This window comes from Dasypus novemcinctus, chromosome 7 (assembly GCF_030445035.2).
Source record: "Dasypus novemcinctus isolate mDasNov1 chromosome 7, mDasNov1.1.hap2, whole genome shotgun sequence".
NCBI lineage: Eukaryota > Metazoa > Chordata > Mammalia > Cingulata > Dasypodidae > Dasypus > Dasypus novemcinctus.
In genome coordinates this window covers 16,813,905-16,839,073 of record NC_080679.1, presented here as the reverse complement: position 1 = coordinate 16,839,073, position 25,169 = coordinate 16,813,905, and the positions used below count along the sequence as shown (strand labels likewise).

The 25,169-nt window shown below is 39.7% G+C and overlaps 1 protein-coding gene across 1 annotated transcript in view; it reads left to right on the top strand.

Annotated features, from left to right (window-relative positions):
- Positions 1–25,169, top strand: part of RHBDD1 (rhomboid domain containing 1) — a 164,275-nt gene that overhangs the window by 56,995 nt on the left and 82,111 nt on the right. Inside the window, exons 4-5 of the mRNA XM_004453879.5 lie at positions 12,030–12,118; positions 14,052–14,108. Coding sequence (XP_004453936.1) covers positions 12,030–12,118; positions 14,052–14,108 — 146 coding nt within the window. The remainder of the gene's footprint in view (positions 1–12,029; positions 12,119–14,051; positions 14,109–25,169) is intronic.

Sequence of the window (25,169 nt, the reverse complement as noted above, 5' to 3'; positions counted from 1 at the left end):
ATCATAATGATTAGTGGAGTACTACTGGCATTTGGTGAGGAGAGGCTAGAGTGCCTAGCTGTCCTACAGCATGTGGGACAGACCTCACAGCAAGAGTGGTCCTGCACCCCTCTCCCCCAGCTTTTTGTGAGGACATTCATGTAGGTGAAAGCCTGTTTATGATTATCTGAGCCTAAAACCTAATTCTGCTTTTCATATAAACACAAAGGTTTTTTTTTTGTCATGGATTTAATATATGACTTTTCCAGGAAAATTGTAAATTGAATTGTAAATGTAAATTGAGGGAAAATTGTACTTTGCTCCATCTGGAATCAAGAGTTATTTACCCTCATAGAAAATCCTGCCACTGCTGGAACCCTGCTTGTGGTCACCCCAAAGCCCATGCGTATCAGCCTACACCAGTGGCTCTCACTTTCCTGCCAATTTCAGGCATAGGTGCAAGCAAAGGACCACTTTATATGTCCTCCGTGGTTGTGCCTGAGCATTTATAGTTCAGATTATTGTGTTACCATGTTACTCTCTTTAATTTTTTTCTTCATTTTACAGCTCGGGCATGATGTTGCGTTGTTTGTGTGTTTAGAAGTATGTGTGTAGGTATGTTATCAATTTCATTTCAAAAAACAAAGGGAGCATTACAAAATATTTGGGTGTGATAGGGTTAGAGTCTCTAGACAAGGCAGCAGGGCCACAGCTGGGAATCAACGGACCGGGGGACTCTGGAATGCTAGAGAAACAGCAGAGACTCCAGGCACCAGAGGACAGCCCTGCCGCTGCCTGAGGGGAAGCTCAGGCCTGGTGTGGTCAGGGAGGGGGCTTTGTTAGGGCTTAGCTGGGTGAAGTGGAGGGCAAAATGTACTGTGCCTTGCCTACCCAGCATGGAAGAGTGGAAGGGCAGCTTTTGTGAATGACTCCAGCTTGGAGTGGGCTAAGGCTGGGGCTTGGCAGGAGAAAGAGGGCTGGAGAGGCAGACAGGAGCGCCCGAAGGGTCTGTCACGCCTTGCAGTATTTCATTCTAGAAGCACTGGGGAAGTACTACATACATAGCTTGTGGATTTGGATCTGGCTTGCTTTTTAGAGAGACATGCCCATTGCAGGGTGAACATGACAGATGCAGGGCAAGGTTGACTGAGCCAGAAGAGGCCTGAGCTAAGGCAGTGGCTTTGGGGTGAGCTAATGAAGATTAATATTGATTCAAAACATGGCAGATCCAGGATTCAGTCCATTGCCTGTGCTCTCAACCACTTTTCCAGATTGCCTCAGAGGCTGGGGTGGGTGTGGTGTAGAGCAGGTAGGAGAGATATTTGGCAAATGAAATCTACTCAACATTGAATATGGAGGATGTGGGAAAGGGAAGACTCTAGATTGTATCTAGATGTGATATGCCTGAGGAAGAAAAGAGTATAGGCTTCCCCTCTAGAGTTCCATTGACTGTAATGTCAGGGCCCCAGTTAAGTGTGTGGGAGGAGAGTCTCGTTCATTTATTTTGTGTGTATTTTCACTTACCTATGGCTTTTATTTAATTTGGTTTAGCCTATCACTTTGTTTTGAAGGCGATTTGAATGGCAACACAGATTCTTTAAAAACCTACTGATATTAAAATCTAGTGATTATGATTTTCAGCTGGAGGGCTATTTAAAACACTTGGATGTGTTAACTAGGGGAAAGTGGTCTTAACAATTTACTTTAACAACAAAAAATTTAGATTTATCTATTACACTGATGAGAGAATTACTGTTCTCTAGATGAGAGCTGTGCTCAGTTTTTGCTCCCTATACATTTTTTCTTTTTAAAATAATAAAACTGGGAAACGGACTTGGCCTAGTGGTTAGGGCGTCCGTCTACCACATGGGAGGCCCGCGGTTCAAACCCCGGACCTCCTTGACCCGTGTGGAGCTGGCCCATGCGCAGTGCTGATGCGCGCAAGGAGTGCCGTGCCATGCAAGTGTGTCCCCCGCGTAGGGGAGCCCCACGCGCAAGGAGTGCGCCCATGAAGAGAGCCGCCCAGTGTGAAAAGAAAGTGCAGCCTGCCGAGGAATGGCGCCACCCACACTTCCCGTGCCACTGACAACAACAGAAGCGGACAAAGAAACAAGACGCAGCAAATAGACACTGAGAACAGACAACCGGGGGAAGGGGGGAAATTAAATAAATAAATAAATCTTTTCTTAAAAAATAAAATAAAATAATAAAACTACTAAAGCACTATTATAAGCAGTTTCAAAAATAGACAGGGGTGTTACCCACCCCCATATTGTCTGTTGCTATTTTTATTTATTTCCTTTAGATCTTGTTTTTAGATATGCATATATATATTTGTATGTGTGTGCATATTATAGAATATATGTGATATTTATATATGTGTGTTATATATAATACATTATAATAGTGATATTGTAGAAAAATATTGTAGAATAGACATATCATGAAATATAGGAGCAATAGTTTGAATCATTCTTCTCTCCTTCCAACTTGGTATCCAACTACCTACTAGCTAACTCTATTTAATTCTCTTGCAGTTATCACAAGATAAACACCTCAAATCTGGGCTCTTAAATCTCCCCAGTCCTAAGCTTTTCTTTCCCATCTTCCCCATCTCAGTAAATAGTTCCATCATCCACCCAATTGCGTAAAGCAGAAACCTGAATTTCTCCCTTTCTCTCATTTCCTATACTGAATCCATCAGAACCTTTTGGTTCTCAAATATGCCCCAAACCCACCCACTTCTCTCCATCTTCCCAGCTGCCATTTTTCACCTGGACTACGTTAACCTCCTTACTGATTTTCTGCTTCATCTGGTCATTCATGCCTCTCTAGAATCTGCCTTCCCAATAGGCAGGATGATCTTAAAATAACAGACAGATTACTCTCAAAAATTCTCCTGTTTAAAATTCCCCAACAGCCTCCCACTGTGTTTAAAAAACAGTACAGGTTCCTTACCATGACTCATAAAACTTGTATGATCTGACTTTTGTCTGTCTTTCCAAATTCATTTCATGTGGTTCCCTGTGTTTTCACCCATTCTAACTCTGTTCCAGCCACCTAAGAGCTAACTCAGTGTTTTGAAATGCCAGTGTCCTCCCTGCCTCAGCTGTTACATAGGTCTTTGCTTCAGCCTGAAGTGCTCTTACTCTGCCATAAGCATGACAAGCTCTGAATCCCTAAGGCCTTGGTTTAAGTGCCCCTCCTTGAGGGGCCATCCGAGACCACTCTAAAGAAAGCAGACTTGCTTTCTTACACTTAAACCAGTTTGTCTATATTGTGTATGTCTCTTTCCCCATTTAGATTATAAGCTCCATGAGGCAGGAACCATGTTTGTCTTGTTAATATAGTAGTCAGTCAATAAATAGTTGATGAATGAATGACTACTACCCCTTTGAAACAGCTCATGGAATTATCTTGATGCAGGCTGAGGGACATGGAATCGTGGACCAAGGAATTACTAGGCACCATCTAGTATCTTGAAAGTTCTTTTGAAAAAGAGGCTTCTCCCACTTATGCAATACTCTTGTTTTTACCTGAATCATGTTTGGGTCTTGTGGTGATTTGGGCTATTTGTACCCTCAAAAAACATGTTCTTAAACCTAACCCATTCCCGTGGGTGTAAACACATTGTTCTTAGGACTTTTTGATAAGGTTACTTCAGTGAAGGTGTGGCCTGCCTCAGTCAGGTCTTGGTTCCATTGCTGGAGTCCTTATAGGCAGAATGAATTCAGACATAGGGAGAGAAAGCCACAGGAAGCAAGAAGGGGAACATCACCAGAACCCTGAAGAGAAGGGAGAGACCGGGAGACACCTCCATGTGCCTTGCCATGTGAAGCTAAGGACCAAGGATCTCCATCAGGCAGCCCCAGAGTGCCAGTCTTAAGGAAGAAAGCATCCCCTTGATGACACCTTGATTTCGGCCTTTTTTTAGCCTCAAAACTATGAGCAAATAAGTTCCCATTGTTTAAGCCAATTCATGTCATGGTATCTGCTTGAGCAGCCCGGGAAACTAAAGCAGGTGTCAAGTTAATGTTATTTGTATTAGTCAGGATTCTCTAGGGATACAGAATCAACAAGAGATCTCTGTCAATGGTATGCAGTTTTATAAGAGTCTCTCATGCGGCCTTGGGGATGCACAAGTCCAGGTTCCACAGGCAGGCTGCAACCAGGGGCTCCAATGAAAGTCCAATGAAGTTCTTGATGAGTTCTGGGAGATGTTGGCTGTCCAAAGACGAGCTAGGAAATTCTCAATGCTGGAATCACATCCCCTTTAAGGCATTCAACTGACTGGATAAAGTGTCACTCATTGCTGATAGCAATCTCCCTGATTGATGTAACTGTAATCAGCTATCTATGATTTACCACTGTAGTAAAGTCAATGGTGACTAAGGTCCATAAACGCCCTTGTATTACAGTTAGCCAGTGCTTGCTTGACCAAACAACTGGGCACAATTACCTGGCTGAATTGACACAATAGCCTAACCACCATGTCAGTGCTTAGCTCCCAGCCCTGTGTTGGCTGTTGGCACCATTTAAATAAATCCATATGGATAGCAGAGAGTGCATTGCCAATATAGCAATGCATAATATTGGAAGGTCACAGGTTTTTACTTCTTAGGCCAAAGGTAGCAGTGGTGGAGAGAGACGTTTGAAGAGAGAGAGCATATGGACCAAGTTCCTCCCAAACTGACATTGCCAGGGAGGCGTGCTGGTGTGGTGGTTGCAGAAATCATTAAGGACAGAAAATAGGTAATTAAGAGCTGAAGAAACCGTCCTGTCAAGATCTTTCCTAGTGCTGTTAACCATAAACCTTAAAACCTTGCCACTTCTTGTGGCAGTAATGCTCATTCTGGGATCATTTATAAGAGCTTCTGATCAGCTCAGTCTCCACCTGGTATTAAGGACATTTACAGGAGGAAATTATGGAAAGTACAATAGGCCCTTTCTACCTGACTGCCTCTTCCCTTACCTTGTTCTCTTACCTTGTCCAACACTGTGTCTCCATCAGGCCACATTCTTAATGAGGTCCTTTGCTCTGCACACACTGTGAGATGAGGTCTTTGAGTACTACACTTTCTGCTTTCTGAGCTATGCCCAAGAGGGCAGCCTCTTCAACTGTGGAAAGGATTTGCCGTCTGACAGAGGAGGACCTTTACAGCTTGTCAGAGCTTTCCATCATAGCTCTAGTTTTTGATTCTTTAACAGTGGTACATAAGAACAGGAACATTTTGCACTACCACTTAGATAAGCCTTACAAATAGTGCTGACTTGATAGGAAGGAAATCTCTGTGTTAATAATATCTGCATATTAGTTTTGCTCCAGAATGACTTTTCTTCCATCACTATCCCTTATAATTAGTATCAATACTGATTTGATTTTAACTCCTCTTTTTTGTTTTTTTTTTTTCAATCAACAATTATTGAGGCCCCTCACTCTGTGTCAGGTACTATACAACAAGTGCTGCACATCCAGGGATCAGTAGAACATGAAACTGAGGATTTTTCAGGATTGTAGAAAGACATGAGACCTCTTTGGAGAAAGGACAGCAAATCTCAGGCAGGGTAAATACAAATGCACGTTCAAATGCAATGATCGTGATATAATGGTTCTATATCCAAAATAAAGAGAAAAATCTTGAAAGCTGAGAGAAAAGAAAGAATGTCTGGAAAGGAATGATGATCTAGTGACAGGAAAGGAGATCCTGTACCTGTCATTAAAATGGGATACTGAATTAAAAATCTTTGTGGACATATAAAGGCTAGGAGAAATTTTTACCTTAAACTTGAGTTGAAAAAAAAATTACAGAAAGATGGATTTTAGTAGGAAGGAAACTGAGTCCAGAAGTGGTTACAACATTACAGAAGAAATGGTGGAACAAAGAAATGAGAAAATTTGTTACTACACTTAAATAATCTGAGAATGGTGCCTCTGTGTTATGATTTGAGTGGTAACGAGAGGCTTTTTCAATTCATTGTAATTCCATTGGCTTGATGCTGATACATGAAATTCTTCTGTTTGGAATGAACTATTTTCACTTAAGGAAGGATTTTTAATGAGGGGTCCATGGATAGAGTTCCTGTCATTTATGAACTTACTAAAAGTATAGGTGACAGTTTTTGTGTATGTGCAATTTTTCTGTAGCAAGGAATCATGGCTTTCATGAGATATTTAAAAGGTTAGAATCTTAACAAGTTTGAGAATTACATAAGGTATTATTCCCTGTTTAAATGAAATTACATTGATACTCACCTTGCTCTGAAGGAGGTAAGATGATCTGAATTTGAGTATAAGATCTGTTAGTTACCTTGGATCTCTTGTGATCTTGGGCAAATCATTTTTCTTCTCATTGTACTCTGTCTGCAGCAGTCTAAGATTGTGCAGTGCACAACCTGTGTGGCCGGACAGAGTGGTAGTGTAACCTGGCGTCTATGATTATATCTCAGCACCATAGTTAGTATTTGATTATAGCTGGTATGGTTTTTCTAAAGAAAGTCACTACTGCACTCTCAGGAAACTAAGCTTCTAAGTTACCAATTTTAGGGTATAATAGATTTAGTGATGTTGTTTTGTTAATCAAACACAGATGTTTTATATAATACATTGGGAGTGGGGAGGGTAGGGGAACTGTGTTGAATCATTTTCTCTCCCAGTGACATTTGGTACTGAAACAGTGCTTAACTGGTGACCACGTGTAACTTGTGTTTTTTAATACAGTTGTAACAATGTTTTTTAGATATGTGCATTTTATACTAGCCTAGTGAGGTCAAGGGGATGTAGTTCTAGGGGCAGAAACTTCCTGGCCTGCTGCTCCAGTGTCAGCTTCCACATTTAGCTGAGAGTGGAGCAGAAAGCACCTGGCACGGGACTGCTGTGAAGCTACAGGCTTGCTCTGACACCACAAACTTCAAAATGTCCGTGTAGCATGTGTAATCACGGTTGTGAGAGCCCAGTCTGCTTCTTAAGCCTTTGAAGGTCAATCCCAGCCAAAGAGCAGAGCATTCACATGTGTCTGCTTCCCTCAAGGCCACGGCCTCTATGTGACTCCTCAGCACCCAGGGGCAGGGATAAAGCACCCCAATTCTAGATGGGGGATTGACAGTCATCAGTAGCTTCCTCCTCTGCAGGGCCATTTGCTCTTGGTTCTCTTAGCAGGCGAAAGGAGGCAATTTGTCAAATGGTTACCAACAGCATGGAGAAAGTGAATGTACATCTTGAAATAAGCAAATATTTCCTTTTCGGGGGTGGAATCCTCCCCTCTTTTGTGTAATGCTGAGAGATTCTCAGGACTGATAGATTAATAAGATCATAATCTCTTGGGTTTTAGTTTTTCTTCTTGTTTTTGTTTTTTTTTTAAAAAAGCCACCTTTATAGTCCTTAAATGAAGTAATAACTTAAATTTTTGAGATAGAACTTTTGTGGAAAATGTTGAATATTGGAGGATAATGGGATATGGCCTCTGGTCAGCTGGTCTCCCTCCCCTAGCTATTCTCAATTATATTTGGGCAATTAGATTATAAGGCTAACTGACCTAGAGAGATAAGAAACTCATTTGATTATATTGTACTCTAAATTGTAAATGAGATTACAATTAATTGTTTAATAGGTTGGGGTTTTAAATTGAAATATTCTGCCAGGTTTTTAAAAAATAATTAATTTTTTTTTATTTTTAAAGAAGCTTTAGATTACATGAATGTTACATAAAAAATATAAGGGATTCCCATATGCCCCACTCCTTCCCCCTACCATACTTTCCCACATTAACAACATCCTTCAGTGGTGTGGCACATTTGTTACAATTGATGAACCCATATTGAAGCACTGCTACTAACCATGGACTACAGTTTACATTATAGTTTACACATTTTGTAAGTTATGACAAATATATACAATGGCCTGGATCCATCACTACAGAGTCATGCAGGATGAACACAATGTCATGAAAATGACCCCTCTTCTTCCCTCTCTCACTCCTCAGAACCTCTGGTGTCCACTGCCTTCCCAAGTTATTTTATATCTAGGTGATTCACCAGGATGGTTGGTCTAAAACATTTCAAAATATGGATATTTTATTCTTTTCAGTTAAATTGAAGTTACTATTAAATATATATATCAACCCTGGCCTCTTCTTTATATCTCTCAAACTATCACTTTCTTTGCCATTTATAGAACAGTTGGAAGGTTTTATGTAGCTAAAAAAATAAGTCATGTGCAATCTTCTTGTGGAAAAGCTAAAGGAAAGCATAGTACATGCTCTTCTCCCCTGGGAATGGGAAACCAAGTGACCGATACCATGTTTTTATTATCAAGTTACACATACTGTAAGGTAGATTTATTTGATGAAATCATTGTTCTCTTGGGGGAAATGATTGTGTGTGTGTGACCTTCAGTATGTGTGGACTACATAGGGGCCTGTTGGACAATAGTGTGATTTATCTGATTCTTGGGAACAAGCAACGGTGCTATTCTGTCTAAAGAGGGCTTTCATTCTTCTTTCTCTGAATTTCCTCCCTCATTGCCTATTCTTTTCCTAGAAGCCAACAAATCTTTCAGTAGCTCTGGGAGACTGAAAATTCTCCGTAACTGTCTTGCTGGTTTGAGAGCCTCTGTCCCCTGTAGGCTACTGCTGTGGTGAGAAAAGTCACTTACTATCAAATTCTAAGCCCTGTTAACCAGCAAGTCTCAGGGAGGCTCTAAGTTGAAGATCTGGTGGTTTTAAGGGCCTCCTGCTGCTCCTAATGAAACAATCCTGGGATGCCTGACTTTCATTCAGCACTCAGTATCCTAATTCTTGGCCTGTGCAGAGCGCTGTCCTTGGTGTTTGGAATACACATATGAGACCCATGGAAATCACTGTGCACATGGAGTTTACATCAGGCTCCTTGGTAACTTTACTTGCCCCCATTCTGGAGTGAAACCTTGAGAATATATGCCTTTTCTTGGCAGACTTTTTGAGCTTCTAATTTTGCAAAACAGGTAAATAAGACCCTATCTCTCCCTCCGAGAGTTTGTGAGAGAGAGGTGAGAGTCAGGCAGACAGGTAAATGCTTTGCTACACAGCAGGTGGGTGCATGCTATAATAACGGTAGAAGCGGTGGTGCTGAGGGAAGGCAGTGGAAGGAAGGAGTGATTCATCCCCCAGGGTATGGTGTTCATGACAGAGGTGCTGTTCCGGCTTAGCCTTATCGTCACCTGTGAGCACTTGATAGGTCTGGAGGGGGGGTATGTGGGGATGGGTTTAATGGGCAGGGAGGGCAGAGGGAAGAGATGGGCAAGGCCAGGCATGGGAAGGCCTTGAATGGCACCCTACAGTATTCCATAAGCAGAGGAGAGTCACAGTTTTATAGGATGGGAATGACATAATTTGCCCTCTGTTTCAGTGTGTGGGATGCATTGGAGAGCAAGGAGACTAGCCAGGTGATTCTTTCATTCGTTCTTTAATCTATTTAATATCTATTTATCTAGGTTTTGCTTTGTGCTCAATGCTATGATTTTTCACAAAGTTCAGTCAGGAGCCAATGAAGGTTTGAAGCTTAGGTTTTTTTTGTTTTTTTTTTTTTAAAGATTTATTTATTTATTTCTCTCCCCTTCCCCCCCACCCCAGTTGTCTGTTCTCTGTGTCTATTTACTGTGTGTTCTTCTTTGTCTGCTTCTGTTGTTGTCAGCGGCACGGGAATCTGTGTTTCTTTTGGTTGCATCATCTTGCTGTGTCAGCTCTCCGTGTGTGCGGCGCCATTCTTGGGCAGACCGCACTTTCTTTCATGCTGGGTGGCTCTCCTTACAGGGCACACTCCTTGCGCGTGGGGCTCCCCTATGCGGGGGACACCCCTGCATGCCACAGCACGCCTTGTATGCATCAGCACTGCGCATAGGCCAGATCCACATGGGTCAAGGAGGCCCGGGGTTTGAACTGTAGACCTCCCATGTGGTAGATGGACGCCCTAACCACTGGGCCAAGTCCGCTTCCCTGAATCTTAGGTTTGATGGTAGGAATGGAAAGGCTAGAGTGGCTCTGAATCTCAGTGGAGTTGTAACACCTACTCTCAAGTTCATTGGATTCACCCAGGACAACTAACAAGGGATGATGAAGCACAACAACCATCCCAAGGAACCAAGAGAGTCTACAACTGCAAGCAAGAGTGTCCCATCCATCTTCCCCATGGGATTGAAGCCTTCTCTCAATTAGAGGTGGAGTGGGCATCACCATCCCAGAATCCTCAGGACTGGGGAATGAACTGTGGACTATAGTAGACTTACTGGTATTCTACCATATATTTATTGTGATTCTAGCAATGAAAGAAATTATATCACTGATGTGGAGCAGTGGCCACTGGAGGTTCTGAGGGAAGGGAGAGGGAATAACAGGTGTAACATAGGGACATTTTGGGGACTTGGGAATTGTCCTGAATGACATGACAATGACAGATACAGGACATTACATACCTTGCCATAACCTACAAAATTGTGAGGGAGAGAGTACAAACTATAATGTAAGCTATAATCCATGCTTAGTGACAATGCTCAGAAGGTTTTCATCGAGTAATTAATGTACCACACTAAGGCAGGATGTTGTTAATGTGGGAAAATATAGGAGGTATAGGGAGCAGGGCATATGGGAATCCCCTATATTTTTATGTAACATTTATGTAATCTAAGTATCTTTAAAATATATATATGTATATATATAAAGGAAAGCTAAAAAATGTAACATGGGACTGTATAAGATACTAAAAGCTCATGTAAAACATGAATATGGGTGATAGGTTATATTGCATATATAAGAGGTATTTTTACAAAATATAAATACAAATATATTCGAGAGAAGGAAAAAGATTAGCAGCTATGTACAGCAGGGGAAGCATAGAGAGACTGAGAAGTGAAGAGTTTTGTTTTATTATTATTATTATTATTATTATTAGAATAACAAAAGTATCCTAAGAATGACATGATGAATGCACAAATATGTGATTACACCAAATACCATAGATTTTTTTAAAAGATGAAAGAAAAGAAAGGCTAGCGTGGATGTGCGAGGTATTGCAGAGGGACAGCACATGGCAACCAAATGTGGGAACAGGAACCCAGAAAAGATTAGTGTAAAGTGCAGACAGACACAGGTGTGTATGTGTGTGCATGTGTAGATGGCAGCTGGCAGCTGGAAATTGAGGTTGGGTACTCAGAACGACCCTTTATATAGTACCCATCTTTGTGATAAAATGCAGAGATTGTCAAAGACGGTTCAGTGATTTCCTAAGCTGGGGCCAAGGAGGGAGTTCAGCCCAGGGACGTCCACAGGAGCAGTCCCTGGCCCCCTACACCCAGCCTGGAAGTACTGTGCTCAGGGCACTGTTAGCATGCCAGTCCTTTAGAAGACACTGAGAAACATAGATGTGAAAATAATTAAACAATTGTTAATGTTAGATGCTATTATAAGAAGAGAAGAACTAATTTGGTGCCCTAAATCATCTTTAGAGTTTGAAGTTTAAACTTTTGTTCCCTTTTGCTGTGTGACTGACAGATCACATACGAAACAGCTTTGGGGTTGGGTGTGGATTTCTCCGTCTCTGTGGCGGCGCTTCTCCTGCCCTCTGCTTTGGTAGTCAGTCATGTATAAGAAGGCAATCTGTCGTATGGTGGACCCACAGAGATAGTGTCCCACACGATGGCTGGATGATTCAGGATTAAATTCTGAATAGTAAGGACTGATTTCAGTTGTGATTTGTGAAAGAGATAGAGGAAAACTGGAAGGAGTAGAATGGGTTGACTTGACAAAATGCTTCTGCTGCCTGCAGGGGTCTGGACAACCAGTTCTCTTGGTCAGGGAGAGCACTGCTTTTTAAACATGTGGTGATTGTTTTTCATAGTCCCTTTTTTTTTTAAGTTGGAAATGTTCTTTGGACTGAGTTAAATGCCGCTCGGCATAAAGGATGTGATGCGGAACAAAGCCCGCAGACTGTGACTAATTGACATGCACTGCGCTAATGAGAAGACAGAATGTGTCTAATCAGCGGCAGAACAAATACTCACCAAGGGTCTCCTTCCCTCCTAGGACTTCCTTCGCTGGGCACCTGGCTGGGATTCTTGTTGGACTAATGTACACTCAGGGGCCTCTGAAGAAAATCATGGAGACATGTGCAGGTACAGAACAAAACACCTTTGGCATGACAAGTTAGAAGTTCATCTTAATTTTAATAGGAACAGAAGCAATTCCAAGTTTCCTGTGGTTCAGTTTAGGAATTCCCTATGTGCTCTTTCTTTTTTAAACCAAGAGGCAAAACAGCTGGTGTAGTTCCTCACACTGCTGCAAACCCCAGATGCTAAACCTTAGGCTTTCTTGGGGATGAGGAGTGGTGTGGCCTTTAATGCTACTCACTGAAAATCATAATTTCCTTGAAAATACAGGGAACTAAAGTGGGTTTAAAATAATGTATCCTTCTAGAATATTACATGAGTTAATATATGTTCCAGGCAGGGTATACAACAACAAAACAAAACCACTGTGCTGAAGTGTAAGGCCAGCATTTGAAGGAATTTGAAATGTCCACAAGTGCTCAGCAGGTCAGATGGATATTCATGCATGACCTGAAACTAAGTCTGTTGATGTCTGATGCTTGACTCCTGCTTTTTTTCCTCCCTTCAAATTGATACGCAATAAAAATACCTAATTTTATTTAGAAGTATATGCCTTTTTTAGACCTCTTAATTTGAAATGCTATACTACTGGTTTGACTTGCAAGGGAACTATTATACAAACACTTGTTTTATAGACATATGAGTTCCTATATTTCATCTTTTATTCATGGGAAATCTTCTGAGACTATTTTACCTTTTCTTGAACCATAAATAATTTGTTTTCACAGTTTGTGCCGATGACTGGTATTCTGGAGAGCCATATAATATTCATGATATTAGAAAGCTTTCCAGGCACTGCACTGTTGCTTTAATTAGAAGGTTGTGTTCACTTTGGATTTTTACAGGCTGTACTTCATCTAAGAAGATTCTCATTCTTCTGCGTTTGCTTATTATTGTGTTTCCAGTATGTATGCTTAGAGGAGGAAGTGGGAGCTTCATTTATTGAAAATGTCCAGTTTTATTGTATATTCTATACAGCTTAATTTTGGAAATCTTGCAATGAGCTTTGTTGCCCAGATGCTCTCAGTACTGATAAAGGAAAAGAAATCCTTCTACAGAGTTTAAAGCTTTGTTTCATTTTTCTATGTGTGTCCCAAGATTGTGTGGCTAGTAAAGCTATCAGCAGACATGTTATGAAATTTTGGCAAGTGTTTTGTTTTGTTTCTAAAGAGGATTTCCCTCACAATTACAATATATAACCTGTTAGTTTTCCTTCTTAAAATCGTTCCTGTTTTCTATGGAAACTTATTTTTATATCACTCTTATTTTCAAAGTAATACAATAAAAAATTAAATACTAAGAGTTGTCTCAAGCATCCCATGGTACTTGTGAATAGCCCTTTTTCAGAAGTGAACTGAAGCCTGAGGGGGCACAGGAGCTCTGGGGGCAATAACGAGCAGGTAAAGGCTGCTGTCGGGTGACTCCTGGAGGAGGAGGCTCACGCTGAGCAGCATGTGCCCAGGACCCTCCTCTGCTCCTTCTCTCAGTAGAGTTGAACTGACTGTGCTACAGTCTGGTTAGGAGCCAGAAAGATGGCCCCTTAGGGGGGATGGGGAGCTTGGCCCTGGGGAACACCCTTGTGGGGGAAGGTTCTCTCTATAGCCAGGGACTCTCTGCTTTTTGAGGAGGCATCAAAGCTTCTGGTGCCTTCAGAGGCAAAGACCCTCTTTAGGTCAATAGGAACCTTGAGGAACTTTAAAGAGTGTTGATTAGGGGTGACTTTCCCAAACACATTTCCTTCCCTATAGGGCTGGCCCCAACCTGAAGGGACCTTGCTTTAACAGTTGTTTGAAAATCATCTGATATGACCTTGGGCATTATCATGAGGAACCTCCTGATTGTTGGAAAGATTAGCAGATGAAAGTTTATGGCTACTTTTAAAATGTTTGTTTCCTTCATCTTGTTGTTACTATTAAAATGTTTGTTTCCTTCATTTTAGGCATGTTTTCCTCCAATACTGGTTACCCAGGACAGCAATACTATTTTAATAATTCAGGTAAGCACTTGATTTTGTTTAATAAACTTTAACTTTTTTTTTAAATTATAGAGCTACTTTAGGATAATAGTTTATGCTGCTATAGAGTAGTTCACACAGGAGCATGTCTGGGTGGGTTGGTAGGGATGGTGGGAAAGGAGGTAACTCGCATGGAAATATCGTATGACTGGGTATGAGGTCTTTCACACCTATGTCTCTTGAGAGATGGTACCACTAGCCAAGTGTCACAAGTAACTTTCGGGTATGGTAGGCATACTTCTAATAGTGAATTCTATGTGAGTTAAAGAGGAAATGTATTTTTTTAGATGTCTGAATAAATCGGTAGAAATGATTTCCTGTTAAAAACATAAAGAGCAGTTTTAGACTGAAGCCCTTACAGCCCAGTAACCCCCAGGGGGCACTGTAGTATCCTGAACCACTATCGTCAATACATGCAAAGAAGCAGTAGGCATGGGAGCAGTGGGTGTCTTTTATATTCATGCCAGTTGGGAATTTCTGTAACTCAAATCTGGGGTCAGCAACTTTTTCTGTAAAAAGCCAGATAGTTAATGTTTTAGGCTTTAAGGGCTTTATTGGCCATATGGTCTCTGTTGCAATTACTGAACCCTGTCCTTGTAGCTTGAAAGCAGCAATAGACAATAGGTAAATGAATAGGCCTTGAGTATGTTCCAATAAAACCTTATTGCAAAAATAGAGACTGGGTGGGATTCGGGCCATGAACTATAGTTATTTCAACTGCTGGCTTGTATAATATAGGGATAAAGAATTATTGCTAAGAAAATATGTTGATTTTACTTTATTTTTCCATAGAATGTTCTTAGCCACAGACTAGTTCGCTCTGTAACATTTTGTGAGTGGTTGTATTGTACAGAGAACCAGACCCAGCTATTGTGGGAGAGAAAAAAGAAGAGCCATAGCCCCAGTCTTGGGGAGTTTATATTCCAGGAGTGAGAACATAGGAACTATACATTGAAAAAGGTGAAATAACAGAGGTTAATAGGACTAATTAACATGATGTAGAAAACAAAATGCTTGACTATGGAGTAGGTGGTACAGAATAATAGAATGACAGCTAATTATACTAGTATTTGTTAAGATTTTACTATGTCTGGTCCCAATCTCCACCACCCGTAGGCAACTACATCATTTAGTTTTGCTTGAGCGTGATCTTCATATAAATGTAGTCATTTGGTTAAATAAACTTTCCTGTGTCTGATTTCTTTCATTCAGACCAATTTTTTTAATCTATGTTGTTTATTCTTTTTTATTGTTGAGTGGTATTTTATTGTTTGAATAGACCACAATTTGTTTATCCATTTACCATGTTGATGAGTGCTTCCATTTTTTCCCAGTGTGGGGCTATTAAGAGAAAGCTACTATAAACATTTTAGTATGAGTCTTTTCGTGGATCTGTATTTTTAGTTTTTCTTTGGTAAAAACCTGGGAGTAGAATTGCTGAGTCATAGAGCAGGTATTTAAAAAGGAATGGCCAAACAACTTTCCAAAGTGATTGTGCCATTTTACATTCCCATCAGTGTGTATCAGAGATCCAGTTGCTCCACATCCTGGCCCACATTTGGTGGTATCGGTCTTTTTAATTGTTTTCTGAGTTGCTTCATCTGTGGTTTGTTCTGTTGTGCCACCTTCCCTTTCTTCTTTTGTATTCACTAAATATTTTTTAGTATCCTATTTCGATATCTCTATTGGCTTTTCACCTGTATCTTTTTGTATTTTTTAAGTGGTTGTTCTAGAGATTACAACATACAACTTTAACGTAACACATTTTACTTGGAATTTGTATTTTATCACTTCATGTAAAATGTAAAAACCTTAAAACTGTAAAATTCAATTTAGTTGTTTTCATATATTTTAGTTGTGTTATAAACTTCACAATACAGTGTTATTATTTTTGCTTTAAATGGTTCTCTTTCAAAGAGATGAAGGAAAGAAAATGAAGATTGTCATTTATATTTACCACCATGTTTATCATATTCAGTATTCTACATTCCTTGCTGTAAATCCATGTTCCCATCTGGTATCATTTTGTTTCAGCTTGAAGTCCTTCCTTTAGCATTTTATGTAATGCAGATCTACTGGCATGAATGCACTCAGTTTACATTTACCTGAGAACAGTCTCTTCTCTAAATATGTTAGCTGCCATGTTCTATAATATTCTTTATCAGGTCAAGAAAATTCCTTTCTCTTCTTTATTTGTTGAGAGTTTTTATCATGATGTGATGTTGAATTTTTTTCCAGTGCTTTTTCTTCATTTATTGATATGATCATATGGGTTTTCTCCTGTATTCTGTGAATTGGCCAATTAACATTGATTGTTTTCCAATGTTAAATCAAACTTGCATTCCTAGAATAAATCTTTTTTCATCTTGATATATTACCTATTTTATATATTGCTGGATTTGATTTGCTACTATTTTGTTAAAGATTTTTGCATCTATGGTCATGAGAGATCTTGGTCTTAAGTTTTCTTTTCAGTAAAGTCAGTCTGTCCGTTTGATATCTATAACAACAGCCTCATAAAATTATTTTAGAAGTGTCCTCTTGTACTATCATCTCTAAAAGAGCTTGTGTAGGATTCGTGTTATGTCTTCTTAAATGTTTGATAGAATTCACCAGTGAAGCTATCAGGACCTAGAGCTTTCTTTGGGAAAGGGTTTTTATTTACAAATTGAATCTCTTTAATAGATACCAGAGTATTCAAATTTTCTGTTTCTTGTTATGTCACTTTTAGTAAGGATTTTTCAAATTTTCTATTTTTTGTTGTGTCACTTTTAGTAATGTATCTATAGGATACATTATAGGATTTGTGATGATTTTCCAATTTTATTCTTAATATTTGTTATTTGTGTCTTCCTTTTTTTTCCTGGATCAATTGGGCTAGAGGTTTATCAATTTTCTTGACCTTTCAAGCAACCATATTTTGGTTTCATTGATTGTCTCTATTTTTTTCCTTTCATTAATTTCTCTTGTACTCTATTATTTTACTTCTTCTACTTACTTTGGGTCCAATTTGCTGACATTTTTTCTAGTTTGTTAAGGTGAGAATGTAGATAATTGATTTATATATATATATATATACGTTGGCATATATTTCCCTCTAAGTATTTTTTAGCTGCACCCCATAAATTTTTATGTGTTATATTTTTATTTTTATTTAATTAAAACTATTATCTAATTTCCCCTGTGATTTTTGCTTTTACCCATGGGTTATTTGGCATTGTGTTATGTAATTTCCACATATTTGGGGATTTTCTATATATCTATTTTGCTAATGATTTCCAATTTAATTCTGTTGTCGGGGAATGTACTCTGTAGCTTCAGTCTTTTAATTTAATGAGACTTTCTTATGGCCTAGTGAATGGTCTGTCTTGGTGAATTTACTATGTGCATTTGAAAAGAAGGTATAGTCTGCCATTGTTTAGTGCTGTATTGTAAATACCAGTTATGTTAAGGTGGATTATAGGTGCATTCATTTCTTTTATGTCTTTACTGATTTTTTTTGTCTATCAGTTGCAAGGGAGAGATATTAAATTCTCCAACTATAAATTTCTCCCTTTAATTCCGTTCATTTTTATTCATGTATTTTGTCTTTCTCCAAATTCGGGAAGGTTTCAGCTATGATTTCCTCAAAAATTTTCTACAACAAGCTTTCTCTTCTTTTGTGATTTCAATGACATGAATTTTAGACATTTTGATTGCGTCCCTTAGTACCTAAAACTTTGTTCGCTTTTGTCAATCTTTTTTCCCTCTCTGTTCTTCAGATTGGATAATTTGTATTTATCTAAATTTGAATTTACTGACTTTTTTCTCTCATCCTCTGTCATCTCTGTTCCACTATTGAACCTATCCAGTGACTTTTAAAAAGATATATTTTATTTTTCAGTTCTACAATTCTCATTAAAAAAATTTTTTTTTAAATCTTTTTAAAGATTTTTGTTTATTTATTTTCTCCCTTCCCCTCCTCCTGCCCTGCTGTTTTTGCTGCGTGTGTTGTCTTCTCTTCTCATTTTCTCTCCTCTAGGATTCACAGGGATTCGATCCTGGAGACTCCTGATGTGGAGAGACATTCCCGTCAACTGTGCCACCTCAGTTCCTGGTTTCTGCTGCGCTTCACCTTGACTCTCTCCTTGTCTCTCTCGATGTGTCACCATCTTGCTGTGTGACTCACTTGGACAGGGCACTGGATAACTGCACAGGCACTTGCGCTCACCACATGGGCACTTGCGCAGACGCTGGCTCACCACATGCACACTCGCGCGGGCATTGGCTCACCACACAGGCATGCTTTCTCTTCTTCTTTTTCACCAGGAAGCCCCAGGGATCGAACCCAGGTCCTCCCATATGGTAGGCAGAAGCACTATCTCTTGAGCCACATCTGCTTCCCCTTCTCATTTGTTTTTTTATATGTATGTATATGTGTGTGTATATATATATATATATATATATTTTTTTTTTCTCTGTGTCTCCATTGAGAAGTTGTATCTGTCCATTCATTTCAAGAGGGCTTATCTTTACCTCATGGACATGGTTATAATATCTTCTTTAAAGTCTGTCTGGTAGTTCCAACATCTGAGTCATCTTGTGATTAGCACTGGTTGATTGTCTTTCTCCCTTAAGAACTGGTCACATTCTTCTGTTTTCTTTTGTTTTTGTGTTCAGTAATTTTTCATTTTATCCTGAATATCTTTTTTTTTAAAAAATTTTTATTTTATTTATTTATTTCCCCTTCCTCCCACCCCCCCACCCTGGTTGTCTGTTCTCTGTGTCTATTTGCTGTGCCTTCTTTTTTGTCCGCTTCTATTGTTGTCAGTGGCATGGGAATCTGTGTCTCTTTTTGTTGCATCATCTTGTTGTGTCAACTCTCCGTGTGTGCAGCGCCATTCTTAGGCAGGCTGCACTTTCTTTTGCGCTGGGCAGCTCTCCCTATGGGGCGCACTCCTAGCGCGTGGGGCTCCCCTATGCAGGGACACCCCTGCGTGGCACGGCACTCCCTGCACGCATCAGCACTGCGCATGGGCCAGCTCCACACTGGTCAAGGAGGCCCGGGGTTTGAACTGCAGGCCTCCCATGTGGTAGACGGATGCCCTAACCAATGGGCCAAGTCTGCTTCCCTATCCTGAACATCTTGAATATTACATTGTGAGATTCTGAGTCCTGTTAAAATTTTTAGTATTGATTTTTTTCAGTTCTCTAGTTAGGTTCAGATCACAAATTCTGTCTCACATTATATTGAAGGTAAGTTCCAATATTAGTTGCATTTTCAAAGCCTTTACTGCATTGTTTGGGTCTGCCCTGTGCATGCAACATTCATAAGTTAGTCTGATATTTGGGCAGCAAGCTATATTGAAGTTCAGTTTTCAAAGCCTTTGCTGTGTTTCTCGTGTATGTTCTTGGCATGCATAGCTTGGGGGTGAGTCCAGGACACGTGTCAGTTGATAAAAAATTAGGGGGTCCCTTTCTCCACCTCTCATTTGGGATTTACTCCACATTCCTCAGTTCCCAGGGACCCCTTTTCTTGCTTCTTCCAACCAGAAAAGTGTGTTTCTCTCAGAGATTTAGTCCTTTATGCTGTCATGAAGTTCCAACAGAAAGTAGCAGCGAGAGGAAAAAAGAAAAAGTGATGGATCTTTCTTCACATTTTCTTTGAACAACAAAAGCCCCTTTCCCTGTGGCTAGAAAGACAGATTTTCCCTTGGGTTTAAGGTGCCTACGCCACCATCCATGTGGCAGTCCAGCTCCCGTCCTGGGGCTGACCTTAGGTCAGGAGAGGAAATAAAAGAAAAGAATGAAGGAAAAAAGCAAGAGGTTCCCCTTTCACTCTCTACCTCATAGTGGTACTTTTCTCAGTCCTCTGGTCAGAAAGCAGGTGTTTCTCTCAAAACTTCTGTTACCCATGCCTGCTGCACAGTTCCAAGACTTGGGCTGTCTTGGGTCAAAGCCAGGGGATAAAGGAGTTAAAAAAAGAAATAGGAAGCTCACTGTCATTTAGTCATCCTACAGGTTTTGACTCCATTCTTCCATCTGCCTGCTCCTGTTTACTTTTCATGGTCCTTACGAAGATGCTTTTTGTATTCTGTCCAGAGTTTATCATTTCCTATTTAATAGATATCAGTGTGAAAGAGAAGCTGTAGTGAGTGAGCATATTCTATTTTGCCCAGCACTGGAAGTTGCCACTTCATGTATTTGGAAGCTCTGTCATTAGGCACGTGCACATTTATTATTATGTCCTTCTAACGTATTGAAACTTTTATCATTATGAAATGTCCTCTATCCCTGGTAATGTTCTCTATCTTAATGTCTACTGTATCTGATATTAATATAGTGTCTGCAGCTTTTTTATGACTAGAGTTTGTATAGTACATCTTTTCCACCATTCTTTTTAACAAGTCAATTTTATTGATACATATTAACAAAGCATACAATTCGTCGAAAGTGTACAATCAGTGGCATTATATTTGGTATAATCACATAGTTGTGCATCCATCACTTCAATCATTATTAGAGCATTTTCATCATTTTAATAATAATAATGACAATAAAAAAAAGAAACAAACACTATTTTTGTTCTGCCTGTATTTTATATTTAAAGTATGTTTTTTATGGACTGCATATATTTGAATCCTGCTTTTTTGTCCATATTGATAATCTCTACAGTTTAATATTAATGTAGTCATTCATATGGTAGGATTTATGTTTGTCATTTCATCCTTTGTTTTCTATTTCCACCCTCTGTTTATTAGTCTTCTATTTCTCCTCTGTCTTATTTTGGATTGATTCAATATTTTTTTAGATTATTTTTTAATTTGTCTACTTACATATTTAGCATTTTCAGCATTCTTCATTTCTTTTGTGTAGATCCAAGTCTTTATCTGTTATTATTTTCCTTCTGCCTCGAAATCTTTCTTAAATATTTTCTCTAGTACAAGTCTCAAGTCTCTTGGTAATCAATTCTTTAAGCTTTAGTTTTACTAAGAAACTGAAGAATGGTTTTTTGGTTTCGGTTTTGGTTTTGCCTCCTCTCTCCCAACTCCTCACGTTTTGGGACTTCAGTTATACCTATGTTAGACAACTTCATATTGTCCTACAAGTCACTGATGATCAGTTTTGTTTTGTTGTATGTGTTTGTATGTGGGCTTCAGTGTGGATAATTTGTATTTCTGTGCCTGCAAGCTCACTGTATTTATTCTGCAGTGTCCTAATCTCCTGTTAATCTCATCTGGTGAATTTTTCTATCAGATAATGTATTTTCCAGCTCTAGAAGTTTCATTTACTTAATTTTTTATGCCTGCCTTTTCTCTCCTCATTCATGTTTTTCTTTAAATCATGAGAATAGTTATAATAGCTGTTTTAAAGTTTTGACTACTAATTCTGTCTATTTTTTTTGCATTTCATTTGACTGATTTCCCTTCTGGTTGTGAATAACAATTTTTTTGCTCACAAGTTATTTTTGAATAGTTGGTAGGAGTGGAGATTGAATCATGGTCCCCACAAAAGACATGTTCAAATCCTAACCCGTGAGCAAATGGATATGAACCAATTTGTAAATAGTATCTTTGAATATGTTATTAGTTAAGGTGAGGCCAAACTGAATGAGGGTGGGCCTTAATCCAATAGGGTAGACGTCTTTATAAAATAGAGTAGTCCTTATAAAATAAAATGGAGGAACATCAGTAGAAGTCAGAAGTAGAAGCCAGAGGAGAGAGAGAGCACATGTGATGGAAGCTGAGATTAATCAACAAGCCAGGGAACTCCAAGGATTGTGACAAGCCAGTACTGAAATGCTCCAGACTCTGGGAGAAATCTTGGCCTGCTGATACCTTGACTTTGGACTTCTAGCATCCAAAACTGTGAGACAACTAATTCCTGTGGTTTACGTCCACCAGGGTGTGGTATTTGTAAGAGCATTCCTGGCAAATGAAGACAAAAGACGTAAATTTTATTGTTGAATGCTGGATTTTTATTATCTTCCTTTAAAGGAAATTGGTCTTCGTTAAGACTCTTGAGTGTTAGTATGTTCCTTCTGGGACTTGTTTTTAACTTCTGTTAGGCTGGATCTAAAATAACCTTTACTCTAGGGCTAATTCTGTCCTACCACTGAGTTATTACATTTTTGGTATCTCTCCTGAATGTCCTATGTCCAGCAAGGACTGTACTCAGTCTGGAATACAAAGGTCTCCCAGACCTGCGTGAATTCTGGGTATTGTTTAGCTTACAGCATCTCGATCATTCTTTGCCCTGTGTCATGCAGTTTCACACTTAATAGATAGATAGTGGAAATCTCCAGGGTACCCTCGAGGAGATTTCTGGAAGTTTTTAAGTACATAGCTTTCTCAGCTGCTGTACTCTGCCCTGTAAACTTCATCTGTGTTTACCAACCCCCTCCCCTGCCCCCAGCTCTGTTCTGTGACATCTCAACTCAGGGAGTCTGCTGTGCTCTGCTTGGGTTGCCCCTCCTAGTGCCACGGTCTGGAAAGTGCCTCCACAGCCTTTATTTCCCTTCTCCCAGGTTTTGAAAGCCTGTACTATCTATTAATATTATACCATGTCTAGAAATAGTTGTTCAATATATTTTCTCCGACCTCCTAACTGATTATGGTGGGAAGCAGGAGGTGGGGGACAGGGAGGTTGGGCCAGTCCCCGTTATTCCTTCATGGCAGAAGTAGAGGTCCATTCCAGCAAAGTAATGCTGTGCCTTGAGTTACCTCAGCCTTGGAGGGATAGGTGGGAGCGCAGCCATAGGAGTCTACCCAGAGCAGGGCATCTTAACAAGGGGTCTGTGAGCTTGAACTGAAGTTCAAAAAACCATTATTCTTGTGGGGACGTATTGGTGCGGGTGTGATATGTTTATTAAATAATACAAGGTAGAGCGGGGACTTAGTCCATGGTTTTCACCTGACTGGCAAAGGGGGACCATGGAACAACAAAGGTTAAGAACCCCTGATCCAGAGGAAGTGGTGTGGTGGGTCTTGATGAATGAGTAGAAGTTAAGGAAAGCAGTGGGAAGAAAGTACTTTTCTGACAGAGGAAACAGTATTTGAAAAGGTCAGTTTAGAATAATCCAGAATGTACTGAAGAGCCACCAAAGATTTCATCAGTAGAGAGACTATAGCTATGATTTGGCTGTAGTTGTAAAGGCTTGGGTTGTGGCTGTTTATTTGAATCACCTGGGGAGTTTTTACAACATATCAGTAACTTGGATTTACCCCTGACTAATTAAATCAGAATGGAAATAGAGGCAGAAACTTGGGCTTTTTTTTTTTTTTTTTTAAAGCTTCCCACATGATTCTAATGGAATCAGGGACAAAAACCATAGGCTTAGATGATTGGGTTTCCTAGGCTTGGGGACCATAGCCCCAAGAAGAGGCTTTCCCTTCTGAGGTGTTCCCTCTTGCTGACTTGGATGTTTAGCATCCTAGAGATGTGGCCTAGATGTGGAAGAGGAACTGTGGCTGGACAATGCCAGCTCACACACATGCTTGTGTCCGTGGGCTCACCTGAAGAGAGGACGAGGTGCCTAGTTATCAATGAGACTAATAAATATAGTCATTAGGAAGAGCATCAGGTTCTGACAACCAGTTCACAATGCCTGAAATAGAAAAGGAGCTTAAAACTGACTTATGTGACTAGGAAGAGCTGGGTGGACAGGGGGACCATCATGATTCTGTCTCCCTTCGTGGTTTCTCTCTTCCTGTTGATTTTATTCCCTCTACAAGGCAGGAGACAAAGGGCTTCTTTCCTGGTTCCATTGTTAAAATTCCCCAAAGAAACGGGAATGTTCTTGTGGACAGAGAGAAAAAAATAAGAACAAACTTGTATATAGACATGGCTTAAACTATGGTAGATTACCTAATCCTAAATTCTATGTGATAGTAGGGAAATTGAGGCTCAGAAAGAGTGAGTGCTTTGACTGGAGTCCCACAGGTAGTGAGTGACACAGCAGGGACTGAAAAGACAAGCCACTGATTCCTAGCCACTGTACAGGGTCCTCAGGTGTGGGTTCCCCGCCAATTTCACCTGGAAAATAATGCAGTCCCACTTATTGTGTTTTTTTTTTTTTTTGCACTTCATTTATTTTAAAAAGAGAGAGATTGAAAGAGAGAGGGCATGTGTGCTAGGGAGGAAGAGGGAGGGAGAGGGGGAGAGAGAGAGAGGAGAGAAATCCGCTCCTTTCCCCTTCATATGGAACAGGCATAGGCACAGCAGGCACACAGACCAAAGAAATTAAAGGCAGAAATAAAAGACCCCTTTTCTTCTCTTGTCCCTGGTAAGATCACCATATTTATATTCCTTCCTCTGAAGTGATTGGATTTCTTCAAAGGCAGAGCTACATAAGGCCAGGTGGCCATGCTAATGGTCGTTTAGGAAACTTTTATGAGAGCATATGTGTCTCTTACAAGTAATGATTTATTCTTAATATAGTGTCCATAGCTGGGAAAATCTTTCTAAGTCAAAAGAACCTCATGAATGTTTAAAAAGCTGTTACCAATTTTTCTAATCTTGGTGGTGTTTCTTGATCTCCTTTGCCATGAAATCTTGGTATGTGTATAAGGAACAGATGGAGTAGTTAATAGAATAATGATAACCAGAATTTCTTTTACTACACGGCCAAAGTATATAGCGACAAAAGAATATTAAACCACTGTTCATTTTAGGACATAATTTAAACTTATTTATCTTAAGTGTTTGATTTTTAGGTTTCTCCAGGAATTCTTATTATGAAGATTTAAAAATGTGATTGGGCCAACAGAACAGCTGTAGAAAATATTCCATCCTGGGAGACCTGTTCTCATTATAATAGACATTGATGTAATTTTTGGGCTTGTTGATGATTTATGGTTGATGAAATATAATCTTTAACCACACTAGTCTGTTTGACTTAAGGCACCCAAACTTTCCCTTTCTCTCTCCACTTTTTGTCTAAGTACCAAATTAAGTTATATAAATTCAGATGTTTAGAGTTGTAGACTTTATTTCATTAAGGCACTGCTGGATTGCTTTTAAATAAGAAATAACATGAAGAAAAATGTTCTTCTATATTAAAAT